Raw genomic sequence first — 19377 nt, 5'->3', positions numbered from 1 at the left:
GGAAGGAACCACTCAAATCGAACGAAGGGTTAAAAACACTTGGGTTACACGAGTGTTAAACAATGGCTGAACACCTGCCTCCTCGATGCTGGTAAAGGAAGTCAGTCATTAAAGGCCGGCCCACTCTACCTGTTTGTTTGACGTGGAGCCGAGCTGTTTTCTTCAGGGAGTGGAAAAGGAGCGGAGCCTGCAGCAGGTGGGGGAGTGTAATAACTGCTGCCAGCCACTTCCTGCTTTCACTACCACTGTTTCTTTCAGCTTACAGGTAAGTTTTGCTCTTGTTGTCTGATATTATATAAGTTTTTATATAAACTACAAAAATTACACAAACAGGAGGGTGTAGGAGAAAGAAGGCAAGATGAGAGAAAGAAAAAAGAGCAAAATTAGTCTCTTTTAAGAAGATCCATAACACATAGCTTTTGTAACAATAATGTGTACTGGATGTAAATTCAACAAAATTGTTTGTGAAACAATTAAATTATGGGAAGCCCCTTTTTAGGGTAAATGTGTTATGGGTGACATTTATAAATGGGTCGCCCATGGCTGTTTGTTTAGCCTATGCAAAACCATGTGGCTCTTTGTTGTCTTCAGTTTCATGTCAGCGCCATTTTAGTCATAATGTCTTATGCTCTTCTAACTTCCTGTATGTGTTCTTTTAAAGTATGCATTTCATTTTTTAATCTATGTATAAATAATTCAAATGGCTTGTACAAAAAAGGTGTTTTGGTAAAGAAGAGAAAAACACTGTTTAAATAATAAAATACAATGGAAGTCATGATGCTACCCAATTACCAGAAATAAAAGTACTAGATAAATGGAAACTTTGCAAGCGCATAACAGGAAACCACATGTCAACACCACAAACAGATAAAACACACTGAATTAGGTCACGTGCTGTATGAAAGTGTATGTCTTATCTCTTGACCCGTTGCGACTTATGTTGAGTATATGTTTTTTTTTTTTTTTTAAGGAGCAAGCAGTTGCAACAGTTATGGGTGTGTTAACTCTTCAGCTTTTGGGATATGGCCAGCTGATATTGTTGTTGTTTGTCTTGAATATTATAACCGATGCACAAAGGATCAGTGCGTCACCATCAAGCTTGACAACTACAATAGCTCCACCTCTGAATGCAACAGGAAACCACACAGAAAATGTCTCAAATGTATCAAGCTCTTTAGCATACAATGATAGTGCAACAACTCAAAACAACTTGACAACTCCCACCACTACTTTGGGACCCAACCAAAGCAATGTAACAGGATCAGCAGGGCAGCCAAACACAACAGAACATGCTCAGACAACCCAATCAGCCACATCCTCAACATTCAACATCAGTTCAACAGCTGTCACTTCTACAGACAACAGCACCCATAACAGCAATGGAAGTGCTACATCAAGCACTACAGCAGTGACCCAATCCACAGCGATTACTTCTACTGCTGTAACTCAAAACAGCTCAGCTTCCTTCAATGGATCGCAAGGTAGGTCTGAACATAACCTAGCATTAATAATGTAAACCAAATAATGAAATATGTTTACCCTACCTTACTACTCCTACCTCTATCTTAAAGCAGATGGTGGCCTGAATCATTCAGAGAAATCTCTGACCATTTTATTCAGCATTCTGCTTGGTGTAATAGTTCTGGTAATTCTGGGACATTTTGTGTACAAGTTCGGGAGGAGCAAAGAGAGAAGTGTCCAATACACTCACCGCCGTCTCCAGAATGAAGATACAGGTTAGGAAAACCTATCTGTTAAAACTAATATGACCTCGTAATATGACCATTGATCTTATTTGGTGGTGTTCTGCTATAAGGTAACCATGATTTTTTTTTTAATATAATTTTTAAAAGACCTAGCAACTACTCATTACACCTTAGAAATAGGTTAAAGTCTGATAAAGTTATCAGGCCAATTCCAACGTCATGCTGCCAAGTCATGGGCGATGGGCAAGCACATTTAATCTAGCATTTAGTTTACCGTAATCATAAAGATTAAATATTCACTATGAATGGTATTATTGTCTGTAATTCCCTTTCATAGGTGAGCCGTTTGCACTGCCAGATGACACACTGGTCATTTCAGGAGGACTCTATGATGGCCCTCAGATTTACAACCCCACAATGACAGTGCAGAATGAAGAATTCCAGACAGACGCATCTGGATTTGCTTCCAGACCCACTCAGTTCTGCCTGGAGTTTCTGAGAGAGGATCAAGACAGAGCATTCGACCATGAGACCTCCACCTTTCAGACATTCCATGCACATGACCAAGAGCCTTAAGAACTCAGCAACAAACCTCTTTTTATTAGTAAAAATGTTACTGGAAATGTTCCTTTTACTTCTATGAGTCTATGTAAAAAGACTGTTTTTAAAGTTACATTTTTGAACTTTGAAACTGAACATCTGAAGTAATGAAATTAGTGAACATAAAATAAACACAAATGTAAATACAAATATGTGAAAAACACAACCAACAATACCAGGAACCAGCATTTTTTGATAAACATTTTAAGATACTGTATTTTAACTGAACATACTATATAGATCAATTGTGTACTAAGAGCTTAGAATAAATAATATAAATATACTTATTCAATCATAAGTAGAAATGGCAAGCAATTAAAAGCTATTGTCTTAAGAGTATGTGTACTCTAATTTTTTTTTAAAAAAGGATAATCAAAAATTTTTTGATACTTTGATACTTTTAAGCAAAGATTTTGTCTGTTGCTTTTTTTTTCTTCTTAGCTGAATTGCTAACGGTGGTCCATCCAGCATCTCGCATTCTCTTTATTGCAGCCAGTTTCAGCACTGTTCCTGGAGACTTACATGGAAAAGAACTCTGCACCTGTACATCATTTGCATATGATGACAGTCAAAACAAGAACATAAATGAATAAAATTGGGACAAAACTGGTCAAATGTTATTTTTTACCTTCCTGAACATGTCCAAACTCCCTGTGTCTGCCTCTTTTGGTTGCATAGGTTTCTTTGATTTCACAGGTCTCGGAGAGAAACTCTAAGGGAATTACGAAAGAGTAACACAAGCCAAATAAAACTGACTGCAAATAAAAATGCAGATCACTGAAAAACTCTTTGTATATACAGTAGCACAATACCTATGGTATGTAAATAGATAAAATTCACCAGTATGTCATTGCTGTCTGAGTTGTCTGATTTTGGATCCAGCTTCAGAATGTTTTCCTTCCAAGACCCTGTAATCTCAGGTGTGGGTGGTGTGCGAATTCTGAATGACTGAAGTGGAAAACAAACTGGCTCATATAAATGTTCAAGATGAATGATGAATAGTGCAAAGAGTTCAGGTTGCCCTCTTACCTTTATTTGAGGTGTTGTTTTAGTCGGTTTGCTCCATAATGGGGTATGAAGGTCTTTATTCACCGTTCCTTGCATCAATAACAAAACAAAATAAAAACAAACAAAACACACACACACACACACACACACACACACACACACACACACACACACACACACACACACACACACACACACACACACACAAGAATGTTGATAAATATGAAGAACAAGAATGCACAAAATGGACAAAGATAATGGGAAAAAACCTACAGCAGGAGTGTAAGATGCATTTCTTGATGCTTCATTTTCATGCTCATTTAAAAGTTCATACACAGCCTTCTTTGTGATGTCAGCTTTTTGAGTTTTAGAGATCTTGTTTCTTCCTTTCTTTGGTTTTATTTCATTTGCCTAAAACAATATTTTCATATTGCATTGTCCATTTTAAATTGGCATGTATACTTACAGTATCTCAAATGACAAGATACAACACCTGTTGAAGTGTGTGTTTTTCAAGATATGAGACTGGTGTCCTCAAGGCCATCTTCTCTCCTTTGAGCTTTTCAAGTTGTTGTCTAAGCTCTTCATTTTCCACTTGCAGATGAGACAGCTCCAGTTCCTAAATTTATTGGTTATTTAGTTTTTAGCAGAGACTTGTAAATCCCAAAAAATTACATTATCTACTAAAATGACAATAGTGCTCCTATAGCAACCTTGGATTAAATGTCTCAAGGACACAACTCAGCATCAAAGATTCCAATGAATTTAGAAATCCATATTTTGGACCTAGGACTCTATAATTCCCATCTCAGGCATCTAATGACTATGTTATTTTGAGTATGATATTAATTTCAAGCTTTGGATTGCAAGATGTCAAGTTGAGCCATAAAAAGGTCAAATAATTACCAGAGATGCTTTGCTTGCACTGACTTCAGCCTCTCTCATCCGTTTTTCACTCAGCTCTGCATCTTTTTCTTCTACCATTTTGTCATATTCATGCTACCAAGAAAAGAACAACATTTAAGTGAATAAAAAGTGCTCAAAAGCTGAAAATATTGTATCATTTCAGAGGCCACTTATTAAGAATAATAATGACCTTGTGTCTCTCCATCAAAGCAATCATGTCTGATATCTTCTGCTGGCATTTGATTTCTGTGTCATCTTTACTCTTCAGTGCCTCCATGGCTGTTTGCTTCAGTTTCTGCACCTACAAAAAAAACAAAACAAAAAACAATTATTTGTATCAGGTTTAATTAAATTTTCAGTTATAGCATTTGAAGAAAAAAAAAAATTCACTTCAAGGTTAAGTTGAGCCTCTGATGTTGATTTGTCTTCGAAGTCAGAGCTTATTTTCTGAAGCTCCTCCATGTGACACTTCTCTATACTTTCTGAATCTTCCTTCAATTTAATAATCTGCAAGAAATATGTAAAAACACTGTAACATGACCACTGTTTTACTTCAAATTTATGAGAAAGCAGTGTAAACTTTCAAAATTTTTTGATCATTCAGAAAAATAATAGTAAATGATTTACCTCTTTTAGACATTCCTCGTGAGCTTTTGTTTTGGTCTCTAGTTTTGTTTTAGTGTTTGTTAGCTGAACAAAATAAAATTATATTTAAAAATGTGTTTGATGAGTACAGAGAACAATAGTGTAATGTATGTCACAATATGATTTTTTACCTTTGACTCCAGTGCTTTGATTTGTTTGTCTTTTAACAGAAGTTCCCGCTTTGCGGTTTTGCCCTGATGTTGTGATTTAACATGAATTATGGTTAGATACATGATATGATACTCAACCAAAATAATAAAATAATAAAAAAAGATAACGCACACTCTCCTTCAACTGCTGTTGAACATTCTTACTCTCTTCATCCTGCCCAGCAATTTTTGCAGATAAAATATCCACCTGCTCCCTGGAATATGAAATTGTATATGTAAGACAAAATATAACAAATAAAACCAAATTTGAAATGTTACAAGACAAAAGTATCTTCTAATCTTACTGAAGCTGTTGTTTCTCTCTCTCAAGTCTCTCTATTTCTGTCTTCTCTCTTTCTGCATTTGCATTGCTTTTCTGTAAAGTAAAACCACAACATACAGCATTTGAGGATCTCTTTGTCATATTTACAACATACAGAGACTTGATCTAATTTACAAACCATGAGATGAGACTGAAGGACTTCCTTCTCTAAAGCACCACTATCAGCATGTTGTTGAATGGTGTCCTTCTGTATCTGCAGGTCATTATACTTCAATATCAGATCCTCATATTTCTCTCTTTAAGAGAAAAAAAAACAAAAACAAAGAAAGGAAGAAAAAAAGAGATTTCCATAAAAACATTGAATTGATTTCAAGGGTACAATCGCAGAATGGCCATGATTTAAATGAACGTTACAATGTTTATAATAATAATGGCTTATTTTCTTATAATAAATTTATATCACATTTTAGTTTGGGGACCAGTTCTTACTATTAACTAATTACTGACTATGAGTTTTGCCTCAGTAAACTCCTATTTGCAGTTTATTAATAGTTATTAAGATTAAGTTAGTGAATTGTTAAGTTTATGGAGTAGGATTAAGGGATGTATAATATGGTCATTCAGAATAAGCGATTAATATATATTTTATAAGTACTAATAAACCACTAATATGCTAGTAATATTCATGTTAATAAGCAACTAGTTAATAGTGAGAATTGGTCCCAATCTAAAGTGTTAGCAAAATTTAGTGTACATTGTTGTTTCCACATATACTAACTCAAACCCCACATCCATCTATCTATTTACACTATCTGTATAGTATATGAAACAGTAGGCAATAAATTAGAGAAGCAAATGGCTAAACAAATTTACATTTATTGTTTTTAACATGAGTGGTTCAGTTTGAGATATAAAGATTAATGATATAAAACCAAACAGGTCATGGATGCTCTTACTTCTGCTGCATTATGTCCCTCTCCAATCTGTCTACCTCTTTTGATGATTTACAACTGCTCTCCAAAGCACTTGACAATTGTTCCTCCACCTCTTTTAATTTAGCCTGGATGAAAGATTCAATGTGAGTATTTAAGTTATTCGACCATGTTTCATCATAAAACTCAAATAAATACACATGCTTTTTAATATAATGAAAATACAAATATATTGACCTCTTTTAAAACTACAACTTCTTGCAGCTCTTCATTGTCAAGTCTAGCTTTTGTCAGGGCTTCCTTCATGTTTTTATTTTCTGTGCTTACACTCTCCATTTCATCCTGAGGGGGGTGATTGTTAGATATGAAGCACATGTAGCACTTAAATTACTATGTTGCTATGTCAATGAATGCTTAATGACCTTTTACTCACCTTCAAATTATTTGCCTCACTTTGTTGCTCTTCAAGTGAGGCAACAAGCTGGAATACCTGAACCTCCCTTGTCTTTAATTCCTCCTTTATAGACGAGAGTGAGTTTGACTTCTCATCCTGTTACAGAATCACTATGAGCTTGGTTCCATGATTGCAATAAAAAAAATGTAAATGCTCTAACAGAAGAAAATACAAACCAGCTCATCTCTGAGTATCTGTATTTGCTTGCTATGGTCCTCTTTCTGCCCCTTAATAACTTCTGCATAAAGATAGTTTAACCAACGATTTTAGAATGGTACTAAACATGCAAAAATATCATTATTCATTACCATAGACAGTTTTAACACACCTAACTCTGTATTTTTGTCACTGAGTTCATTCACCAAGGAGCTTATCTTTGTCTCAAGGTCTTGTGCTCTGTGAAAACAAAGAAAGCATTTAATAAAAGATTAAATCAATATTTAAAGTTCTTGATTAAATATTTAATTTAATTTTTTTCTGTGATAATGGTTTAAGATTTACAAAACATTATGCTAGGTCTTCTGCTGATATAGTCGCTTTAACATACCTCTGTATCTCAGAAGTTAGTGAGGACTGCAAAGAATTCACTGTCAGCTCCATCTCTGAAAGCTGGTTTGACTGTTGCTCTTTGATGTTGTTTAGTTCCTGTAGATCATCGTCTTTCTTTTGAAGAACTTTCCCATGGTTCTCCTTGCTTTGTTCCAGTTTATAATTTAGGGCTCTCAGGTTTTCCTATGAACAGCGATACAATGCATAACATGAATTATTTTAATATGTATGTACTATCCTTACAAGTAAGTAAGTAAGTACATTTGTATTAAGACCTTGCAAAAGGACAAACCTCCATCTCCCATTTGAGTTGCTCTGTCATCCTGAGTTTCTCCTCAAGTGACTCCCGGTCCTGTGTAACGCTTTGAAGTAATTTCTGATGTTTCCCTAAAAACAACAAAAGTGAAGATAAATGACTTATTTTTTTAAATCAAGAAAAGACTGAACCAAATGTTTCATGCATTCTTACTTGCTGACTCCTCTATCACACTGGAGCTTTGCTGTTCCTCTTTGAGTTTTAGTGAAACATCTTTTAGATTGTTTTCTTTTTCTTGGAGTTTTTCTTGAAGCATAGCAACCTCAACAAGTCAAAGTCAAGCAACACAAAATACACGTGTTTTAGTCACAACAACAATACAAAGACAGGTGAGTGTTACTGTATGCAAGGTCTTTCAAAATTAAGATTATTCAAGCAAGTGCTGCCCCCTTCAGGCTGAATGAGTTAATTGTAAGGCTCATGAGCAAAGGCACTAACCTCCTTCTCCTTCACATGGCATTCCCTCTCCAACTTCACTTTAAGATCCTCAAACTGTGTAAGGCATTCTCTTACTGTAGGTAGGATGTTAACAAAACAATGTTTCAATGATTCATTTCATTGAGTCAAATACACTATATGCAAATGAATTCACGTAATTAGTTAAAAATAATTAGAAAAATTAATACAAATTTTGCACATTTCAACATATCCTGCTGATCAGCTTCTGCTTGCTTCCGAAGAGCTTCAAATGCTGACACCATCCTCTGCAAATGAACAAATTACAATGTCATGAAAAGGATTGTCCTAATCTAGGGTTCTGCCTATTGTCAACTCTGCATCCATTTTAAATAAATAAATAATTAAAGTAGTTACCTGAATATTCTCATTGTTCTGTAAGAACAGATCATGAGTTTCTTCCCGTTCAGCCTCAACTATTCAGGCAAAATAAAAAACGCATAAGAATTTACATATTTAGTGATAAACTACAGTATATTACATATTATAATATGCTCTCACACTTACACAGATTCATTTTCTCAGCAGATCTCTCAAATGTGTCCTTTAGTATGTTACACAAATTTCTGGTTGCATTGCTTCTGCATAATAAAGAATATAACAAATTTTAATATAATGTAATATGATATAATATATGTCCTTATATAAAAAATACCCATGATGTACATACGTATTTCTAAGATCTTCATTGTCATTCAGTTGATCCTCCAATTTCATGCTCAGACTTTCATTTGCAAACTGCAAAAGACATAAGTCATTATTCTGTCTTTAGTGAAGAGGACGAAAAATAATGAAAATAGATCTACTACCTGCAAATCTGATTTACCTGAAGCTCTTGAATTGCTTTGCGCTGTGTCTCGATGGTTTTTCTGTTCTCCTGAAGCTTCCTGTCTTTTTGTGAAATCTCAGAATCTATTTTGAACTTCCAGAGTTTGATTTTCTCAGCTTCATCAAGCAATCTGGAGTACAGCTGGCTGGATCTTAATGTTGTCTGTAATGCAAAAGCAAAACAGCTATTAAACTGCTTATATTTACTGAAATTATGCATTTCACTGAATTCATAATGTGGACCTTAAACCATTATAGATTATAAAAAATAAATGAATAATCATTTAAGCAGTAAACCACAATACACAATGAAATAAGCATTTAACCTGACCTCCTCCTTTTCCATTGGCATGACTGCAGCCTTCTTCATGCCCTCTGTAAGAAGAAAGCATCAGGATTAATGGACTTACTTCATTAAAACCTAAACCTCATTACAGTACACCATTCCACTTAGATTATAAATGTTACCAGATCTTGATGTCTTCGTAGGAAGCGCAATTTTGGATGGAAATGGCAGGCTTGTCTCCATATCTGAACACTTGTTATAACTCTACAAACAAAATGCACGTATCATCCTAAGTTACATTTAAATGTTCACACAGCAGTTCAGCAGCCAGAGGTCAAATAGCAACATTATAGCACAAACAGAGAATTTACAAGTTTGCCAACTTGGTTTGAAGGAGAAAAAACAGAGCTTTCTTCAAACAAGCCTGTTTCCTGAGGCTTCACTGCAGAAACTTGATTCAAATGAGCTCTTGGGGGCACCAGCAGTTTGAAGTTGAATGGTTTCTGCATGCTGTGGAGTCAAACGAAATATATCACTTTAAAAATCCTCAGAACTATATACTGAATAGTTTTATTGTTGAGTTTTTCCCTTTTGAGACACTAGCTAGCTGAGAAATGTCAAGTCGAAAGTTGAGGCAGTTGAGGTACGTTAATTTTAGTAACGTTAGATATTCCTCACAAATGATTTGATTTCCGTTACTTTCCCTCTTTTACAAACTACGTGTATGTAATTAAACTTAAGACTTCTAGAAACAATACATTACCTTTAAGCAAATCACTCTAGCACTTTCTGAATGTTTTTTTAATATATATATATTTATAATTATTACGACTCCGTTGACCAACGGTTTTTACCTGAAGTCAGTTTGACTCACGCGACTCAGATTTGAAATGGTTTGCGCGGCTGACTCAATTTAGCAACAGCAGTAGCAACTTAAATGATGGCTATTAATCCCATGTCAGTCGGAACTATATATATATATATATATATATATATATATATATATATATATATATATATATATATATATATATATATATATATATATATAATGGCTAATTATATGACAAGCATTAACATTTATAGTATCTTTCAAAAGGGAGTGTATTATAATACATAATACATTTTCACTATTTTCAGACTGGTATAAAAATACACTCCCTGCAAGTTGTTTATGTCTTCTTTTATTCAGTTATTTCCTAAAGCATTGTTTAACATATTTGTCACGTTTATGAAAGGTGCATCCAGCTAAGGGTTAAAGCTTCAATATATCAAATGGGTTGGAGGTCAGATGAACATTTTGCAAAAGTCAGAGGTACTTAGCCTACATCATTGTCATTCCCAAAAGAACACCAGGGTTAACCCCCAACACTTGAAAGAAAGTGTGAAGCTTTGTGAAATTTTTATTAAAATGAGAATCATTTTTATTTGAACCATTTTGCAACAGAAAAAATGACAAACATTTAAACCAACTCTGATATTACCTTATTTGGCATTTAACAATCAATTTCCCATGTCTTTACACAAATTGCTTTTGTGTTTACACAGTTTCAAACAAGCCTAGCCTAAATAATCTTTCATCACTAAATTGCTAGACTACACACACAGACACACAAGAATTAAAAAAAAAATAACAGGCTCTGACGCTGTCCATGTATACTGACAAAACAATGCATTGACTTTTAACTTGGAAAACATTTACCAAATTATGTGTTTAATTCGTGCATATACAGTATTTAACAAGAGACAGTATTTGCATATCTACCGGTTTCACTTTACTCCAGTATCTTTTTTGTTAGAAGGCAACATTTGTTTCTTGCAGATTAATTCTTCATATATTCACTATTTAATTTCTCTCACTCTCAGTGTACATAAAATGCACCAAAATAATAGCCACAGTTCTTGTCCTACAGTAAATGCATACGTTTTAAACTAAAATTAAATTCTAAAAATAAAAATTTCAATTGCATGACCATGTGCTCATGCCAGGCACTGAAAGGTTTGCATCACTGCCTCAGTAACCTAAATAGTCCAAGATGGATGTCTGGAATCAAACCCTTGATTTAGAGAGAGCAGAAATGTAAGAATCACCCAGAATAAAACCAGGATCAGCTATCGTCACACAGTATCCTCTGCAGTATTGTCATCAGGTATTTTCAGTGCTTCTACAACTTCTTTCCCATGCTCCTCCTGCAGATTGGCTCTCTTGGATTCTTCTTTTGCTTCTTTATCCAGTAGCCTGTAGTTGATGCCCATTCCGATGAAAAGAAACAAACTGCCAGCCAGCAGGACAATTCCACAGCCCATGTATGTATATTTGTAGTCATGGTAAATGTCATTGAACTTTCCTGTGAGTGCAGACAATTATAAAAAAAAAGAAAAAAATAATAATAAATAAATCAGTGATCCAAGTGGAATCCATTAATGCATTTTCAACAAAAAGTGATTCAAATGTAGGTCATGCTTTTGCTTTCACTCACAAAAGTTTTGCAATATAATAATGCACAATGCCCTAATCTATTTTTCATTATGCATCTTTTGCAAAGGTATGCAGAAGTCTTTTCTTCTGGGACTGCATGGTTAATGCATTTTCATGGAGGTTTTTTTTTTTTATTTTGATTAAAATTTATCTGAATGCATGAAGGAAAGTTAATTTTAAATCATGTGACTGGTCATTTAACTACATTTTGCCTTCACTAGTTTCAGACAAATACCTTTTGTTATTTGGTATGCTATTTAAAACTACTCACCTAGTAAAGGAGGCCCCAGTAACACTGGCCCACATTCTACAATTGTCACCAGTCCCACAGCACTGGAGAAACGTTGAGATCCCACAAGATCCATGAGGGTCTCAAACAGCACAGAGCTCAGCCAGCCGAAGGCAAACCCAAAGAAGATGGCGTAAATCACAAACCCTGTGTAGTCTGTGGACAGAGGGGCAAGCAGGTGGCACACACCGTTAAGGAGAATGGATGCGGCGAAGAAGTATTGCACCCTTGGCCTGACCCATTTTGTGCTGGCAACTATTCCCATTGAAGGTCGTGCAACCATATCTACAAAGGCCAGGACAGAGAGCAGAAAAGCCGCCTTCTCCTTGGGAATATCCTTACTCTTGGCGTAATTACTGAGGAACACAAGAGGAGAGAAGAGGCCGAAGAACATGACCACATTACCCAGAAGGTACAGCAAGAAGCCACGATGCTTGAAGAGTGTCAGATCGATAAAACCATTGATGATCTCCATCACGCTCTTTTGCTCTCTGGCTTCACTATTACTGTTTTTAGCTTTAACAGCGGGTTGGGGTTTTGGCCCAATGGGCCTCATCAATGATCCAGCCACACAGCAATTCAGCAGAAGTCCACCCAGGATCAAGAAGCTCCCTCTCCAGCCGAACTGGTCGAAGAACCAGGTGTTCAGGGGAGCCAGAGTAGACAAAAAGACTGGGCTACCAGCCATAGCGATACCATTAGCTATTGGGCGCTTCTTGTAGAAATATTTGCCAATCATTGTGAGAGCTGGGTTAAGATTGAATGCCAGTCCCAGACCTGGAAAACATCATAACACAGAGTTCGAAATGAAAACAGGTCCCCTGGGTGATATTAAAATGTGTCACAAGAGTGTAACATCACTAGGAGTGCTATTACTGTAAAGTGCATGGGATAAGAGCAATGGTGTATGTTTAAAAGATCTTATTTGATTTTAATTATACCTCCCACTACACCGACACAGAAGTACAAGCCTTCGACGGTATTGCAAAAAGAGGCAGCAATGAGCCCTGCTCCTGAGAGGCAGCCTCCTAAAATCATAATAGGCCGACTTCCATACTTATTGACCAGGATACTGCTGACAGGACCTGGGAATGAGATGCAAAAAACCTAAAAAAACTAAAAAAAATTGTCAGAATTTGCACAAAGCAGAGGAAAATGTATTTATTTCTGTAATCTGAAGCCAAAAAGTAAAAAAAAAAAAAAATCAGTTTTAAAATAATTTAAAATGCTATTTCTGAATCAAATGCTATTTATTGAACAAATGCAGATTTTAAATCTGAAATTCTATCATAAAAATACGAATATGAAAATCTAAAATATCATATTGCTTTTAAAAAAGTGTGATACTTAAATGTGAAAAATTACACACACACACACACACACACACACACACACACACACACACACACACATACATATTTAATAAATTATGAGTTAGTGTACTTGTTTACCAAAGAGATAACAGTGTTGATGAAAAGCATGCTTGAGATTAAGTACAAGATATGTGGTGTGTGAAGAAAAATCAAGGTAATCGTAAAAGAGAACAATAGTTCAAGCAAAACCCAATTCCAAGTTATCAGGAAGTTTAATACAGGACTTGATTGTATCCATTGGGAATTGATGGGATTGAAAACAGTGGGGTTGAAAAAATATGGTCTGGCCTATCACAGGAACACTGTATCAGAGGGGGAGCATGTTATTACATTATGATAAAAAGATTACGAAGAGAAACGTCTATCTGAAACAACATGCACACATGAACAGTTCAAAATAACACCAGGAATGTATACTAAAAGAATAAGCAGGGTCAATTTTCTTTTTCCATGACGTAAGGTAATAGTCTCTGTGCAGACCACTAGAGGGCAGTGCAGCTCTGTGGGGAAAAAAAAAAAACAATACAATTTGACATTGCATATTAATGTAGTATTCATCAAACTGCAGATTTTGCTGTTTCCCACCATCATCCAGCTAACTGAGCAAAAGATGTTACCTGTGAAATGCAGAGGCATAAAGACCAATCTTAAAGTGCTCTACTAAATCATATTTTAGATACGTTTCACACTATGGGAAACTTTAGTCCTAACAAACCAAACTAATGTGTTGTGATACCGCCCGACAGTAGCAAACACAAGGATCCCAAAGGTATTGCCAGTTACATGCGTGTTTTTAAGGCTTCCATGTACTGAGTCCAAATCCTATCATGAATGTAGGAAGGAAGCCTGCTAATCATGTGAAAACCGGGGAGCGATGGCGAGGGCCACCACGTCTTCAGCCTCTCAGTACAATAGGCTGCCTTGTTTGCCTCTCTAATCCACCTCATACATGTACAAAAGAACATTTACACATTTAGAAATGCGGAAATTCATTAGTATCATGTACAAGCCCTAGTTTACGTCACAACAACTAGGCTACTAATACCAGTACTTTAATCAGATTTGAATGTTCAGGCTCTATATAAAATGTTGAAGTAGATACATTTTAGGAAAAGAAAAAAAAAATCTGTAATTTCTCAGATTAAAAAAATTAAATAAAATCCGGATGCGCTATTTGTAAGGCTGCAAAATTTGGACAAAGTGTTATGATTATGCATCAATAAAAAAAAAAAATAAACAAAATAATAATAATAATGATTATTAACTCAAATATAAACATTACTAAATAAAAACGATATAAATAATATTTCATGGTAAAAAGAACAATTTGAGTATTTAAGAAAAAGAATATAATAACATGATAATTTATTTTACATTACAACTGTAAAATTACAATACTAATAACAAACAAATGGTGTCAGGCTAGGGGCTATCTGTTTAACCAACCAATGGCAGATGAATGGAGTACTCGGGGAAACCTGTATGAAAACAGTCATTATATGACATTAAAGTAATGCAGAAATGACACAATTAAGCTTTAACTATTTAACTTCCAGGATAATTTGGAGAATTACTACATCTTGTGCACTTTATTGTGTGCAGCCTGTATTAACATTAGAGTAAATTAAATTAAAATGACTGTAAGTGTGGTACAAGAATAATCAAGAATTAGACTAAGCCCCTGGGTGACATTAAACAAAAACTCACTCCTAACATATCAGATCAGTCCACATTCATGTAAATATCCTCATATCTGGACCTCTCTTGCTCCAGGCAAACTACCTCTGGGTTCCCTGGGTCACCGACAACAAGCTTAAATGCAATGGGGGTCTATGTAGGAAGATGTCTTGGCTAAGAATGCCAAAACAACACATCCCTGGAAAAGAAACGAACACCTTCTGACAGTATTTAGCTTAGAGGGCATTCAGACTTCTCTGCAAACTGTGGGTGAGACAGTGGCTGTATTCAGAGAAATGAGAGCAAAAGGGGAACCACAACACATGTCAGTCATGGCCAGCATCAAACTAGATGCTAAAACAATGGCATTCTGATTTACTTGTGAGCATATTGTGAATTATTATGAATATGGAATATATTGCTACACAGATGTCTGATGTGCATAAGTCAGCATAAAATATTCACACAATTATGTCTTGCCTGCAAATATGTTAGTACAAACCAGTAGCACTACATAATGCGATTCTGTTCATCATTGTCGTCAGAACAAATTGCTGGATTTTTTCCACGCGTGGTTGGTTCTGTGATCATCTGGGTCATGTGCTATGTATTGTCCCCTGCATTATAGTAGGGAATTAGCTCTGCTGGGCCAGAAGGGACATGTAGGAGTATGAGGTCAAATGTAAAGTCATGTGGCTCTCACATGCCATGAGTTCTCATGGCCATAATGTCAACCCCACCGGCATAAATTGAAAGGTCTATCTTTCAGAAACTGATCGAGTGCCTTGTTCTTGTTCATGACAAATGTAAGGGCAAAAGCTCAAGTTTGACAGAAGTATGTGGGTCAATGACATATAAAGCACAAGTAAAAGAAAGAAAGAAAAAAAATAATCACATTGTACAACATGAACTAACAAAAATATGTTTTTATAAAATGTATACTTTATATTTTATATTCAAGAAATATACAATATTTTTCAATAAATCAATATTTAGGAAAAAAAAAAAAAATGTCACATCATATATCCACCCATTTTGTCTAATGTTCTTTTTTTGGATTTTATCAGTTATCAGTTGATTTTTTGGGTTATTGTCTACAATATTGATGTACTTCATTGACTATACATTTCACAAGACAATGAAGTATTTAAAGCTCACCAAAAAATGTAAATTCTCACCCTCATGTCGTTCCAAACCTGTAAGACCTTCGTTGGTCATAGAAACACAAATTACAATATATTTGATCAAATCCAAGAGCTTTCTGAGCCTGAATAGACAGCCACACAACTACCATGTTCAAGGCCCAGAAAGGTAGTAAGGACATTGTTAAAATAGTCTGTGTGACATCAGTGGTTCAACCATAATTTTATGAAGCTACAAGAATAACAAAAATAATGACTTTATTCATACAATTTATTTATACTCATAACTTTGTAAAATTATGGTTAAACCACTGATGTCACACGGATTGTTTTAAACCTTTTTGGGCCTTGATCTTGTAAGTTGCATTGCTATCTATGCAGGGTTAGAAAGTTCTTGGATTTCATCAAAATATCTTAATTTGTGTTCTGAAGAAGGTCTTACGGGTTTGGATCGACATGAGGGTGAATAATTAATGACAGAATTTTCATTTTTGGGTGAACTAGCCCTTTAAGTGTTATTTTAACCATTTCTCCTTTAGAGAGTGTGGAAAGGCGAATAAAAGTCAAAGAATTTATCCATATTCTGAAACTTTTTTGTCCTTTTTGGATCTTTACAAACCCTAGGCTCTGTATTCTTGGAAAACAATAGTATTCATGTTCTACAAAATGTATTTTTTTGTGTTCCATGGAAGACAGAAAGTCGCACAGGTTTGGAATGACATGAGGATCATGAAAAAATCTGTTTAAAAGTAAGTTTTATTTTTGTGAACTAAATCTTTTAACTCAAATTGCAGACTGGTTTATTTTTGCCTGTTTTAAAGGTTATGTATAAGCACACAAGCAAACCATAGTGACAGTATAGAACACTAATTGGCTTTTGCATTGTAACCAAAAAATAGCACCATACTGTCAGAAACATTCAAACCTTTATTTTTTATATCCGTAATGGTTTATATTTTTTAACTTGCATTTGATTTGCTCAGTAGCGTGAGAAGGCGAACGTGCAATTTAGTCTGTCTGTGTGAGTGTGCTGACATCATTTGGTGGTGTTCTACTTCCTGAGACAAGTTTGCTATTGACGCTAGTCATCACAAGTCTGTGCGACTCCTGAGTTAGGCGTCTCATCTCCTCATCTCTCTCCAAGGAAAACATCTGACACTTGCAGAATAAAGAGCTGACTGAGAAGAAAGACTCCAGAGGGAGATAGAGTTGCCCATTCAGAGCTCAATCTCTCAGCAAAACAGCCGGTGGCTGATGTGTAAGCCTTGTCTAGCATGCCTCTCGTTTCTACAATTCAAATGAATAAGGTCCTTTCACTTGCACCACATCCATTGATAAACTGCATCGGGATCTTCATTACCTGCGCCATGATCTCACCACTGGCTTCAATGGTTGAAAAAACAGTTTGATTTAAAAGTTACCCAAGGACAGAATTATTCCATTAAAAAACTCCAGTTATGAATCAATGCAAACAAATAGTATGAATTCAGAAAGAACTTTTTATAACACATGTAAAGAGAGCTTGAGAATTTTAAGGGGAGGAGAAAGAGGAAAATGCAGGAGGACACTGCTTACCTCCTCCATACATGACAGCAAGCATGATGGAAGAGATCCAGGACACTTGACTGCTGGTGATGTGGAAGATCACTTCAATTTCCTTGAAGAACACAGTTATGGACTTTGGGAAGGCGTAGGAGAAACCAATAGAAATGAAGGCTCCAAACACTACGGCCCAACCCCAGCCACCTTCAGGAGGGGTGTATCCCACAGGACCCAACTGCAGGTGCCATGGCTCCAGGTGCTTACAAAGCTCTCTCTGTAAAGAAACAGGGAAAATAGAGTGGAAAAAAAGAGAAAAAGGTCAACTTTTGACATCAAAATCTCAACATCTCCAAGGCTCCTTATAAAAACACAGTTGACTGCACATTTGAATGATGTCACCTAATATAAACTGTAGAAGAACTTCACAATAGAAAACATACAAGAAACATACATTAATATTACAATTTAAAATAACTGTTTTCTATTTTAATGTTTTTAAAAATGCCATTTATTCTTGCTGGAAAAGCTTTATTTTCAGCATCATTACAATCATTCCAATATTGGGAAACATTTCTTCTTATTATCAGTTGAAAACAGTTGAGTTGCTTAATATTTGTTTCAGAAGAACACCATTTATTTGAAATAGAAATCTTTTTTGTAAATGATTTACTCTCATTTTTGATCAATTTAACACATCCTTGCTGAATAAAAGTATTTCTTTCTTTCAAATAATAATAAAATGTCTTACTGGCCCCAAACTTTTGTTTATTGTTTTTTAATTATAGAGTGTTCTTAGTTGCTTTCAGTGTGTTGCTATCTATTTGCTGACACTTTACAATACTCTGGTCTCTAGATATGGCCCATGTCACTCATTCAGTGTAATTCTATAGGATATTCTTGTCCATTTATCCAGAAAGTGAGAAATGTCTAAAGTCAAAAAAGCTCCTCAATCGCATCATTTGAGGCAACATTCATGTCCGAAGCACAAGTGGTGTGGGGTATGGGATGAGTTACGCAATGAAATTTAATACCAAGGGTTTGTTCAGATCCCTATCCCTAAGTATGAGCAATAGTTATAGTGATGCTAGAATCTCTAATGCCTCGATTCATGGCCAGGAAATACAAGATTTTCTGCACAACTAGTCCTCTAAAGGTAAACCTAAAACTTCAAAGCATCCCACATCAATAAAAATGAATCATATCCAACAGCTGCAAGAAATCATTGTGCATACATGTGGCAGAAAAGTGTTCAAAGGAAACATAGATGGTACATAAAGAGTCATGATGCTTTTACATATTAAAGCCTCATAGCTGAACTGAGCGCATCGTGTATTTGTAAAGGCACAGCAGGAGGCTTTTAAAGTGAACATGCCCTCCAAAATGGAAATGTGAATTACATTATTTCAGGAGGATCAGAGGTTTATGTCAGAGAGAGGCACCTTATACCAATATCAGGTTATTTCCTCCACTGGCATTTAAGTCTCTCTACACGTGCTCTAGGACTTGTTTTCCCAGCCCAGACAGCGTGATCTTGAGGCATCAGGGCGACTTGCCATTAGCAGCTAGATGTTTTTTTAAGAACAACTTTCTCATTAAAACAACAATGTGCAGTAATTATCACAAAACTAATTTAGACAAGGCGATCAGGACTCCGACGCAAAGAGGGTCTTGCATCACCCCGAAGAGGTTTATTTTGTGATAATGACTGGCTTTCTGTATGCTCTCTTCCATATTACACAGCAACAAACAAACAAATG

At 35.5% G+C, this 19377-nt stretch overlaps 2 protein-coding genes across 3 annotated transcripts; one reads left to right on the top strand and one right to left on the bottom strand.

The window, feature by feature from the left end:
* Window positions 1-109: 109 nt before the first annotated feature.
* LOC109104670 lies at window positions 110-2915 on the top strand. Of its 2 annotated transcripts, none has more exons than XM_019117954.2 (4): window positions 110-265; window positions 971-1481; window positions 1575-1736; window positions 2044-2915. In XM_019117954.2, the coding sequence occupies exons 2-4, from the start codon at window positions 992-994 to the stop codon at window positions 2280-2282; spliced, it is 891 nt and encodes a 296-aa protein (XP_018973499.1). In that variant the 5' UTR covers window positions 110-265; window positions 971-991; the 3' UTR covers window positions 2283-2915. The 2 variants fall into 2 exon arrangements, with proteins under 2 accessions (XP_018973499.1, XP_018973498.1); XM_019117953.2 differs by having other exon boundaries at window positions 1572-1736.
* On the bottom strand, window positions 2692-17889 carry LOC109104674 (synaptonemal complex protein 1-like). Its single transcript, XM_042726479.1, is given in 20 exon segments — window positions 2692-2847; window positions 2935-3018; window positions 3147-3254; window positions 3336-3404; window positions 3588-3725; window positions 3808-3933; window positions 4221-4313; window positions 4411-4521; window positions 4611-4727; window positions 4848-4910; window positions 4997-5059; window positions 5148-5229; window positions 5320-5390; window positions 5476-5593; window positions 6254-6357; window positions 11321-11466; window positions 11869-12663; window positions 12828-12971; window positions 17654-17853; window positions 17855-17889. Coding segments are annotated over 20 exon segments (2787 nt in total). The 5' UTR covers window positions 17869-17889; the 3' UTR covers window positions 2692-2706.
* Window positions 17890-19377: the final 1488 nt, after the last annotated feature.

This window comes from Cyprinus carpio, chromosome B6, assembly GCF_018340385.1.
Source record: "Cyprinus carpio isolate SPL01 chromosome B6, ASM1834038v1, whole genome shotgun sequence".
In the NCBI taxonomy this organism is placed as follows: domain Eukaryota; kingdom Metazoa; phylum Chordata; class Actinopteri; order Cypriniformes; family Cyprinidae; genus Cyprinus; species Cyprinus carpio.
This window is presented reverse-complemented; position numbering and strand designations above follow the sequence as displayed.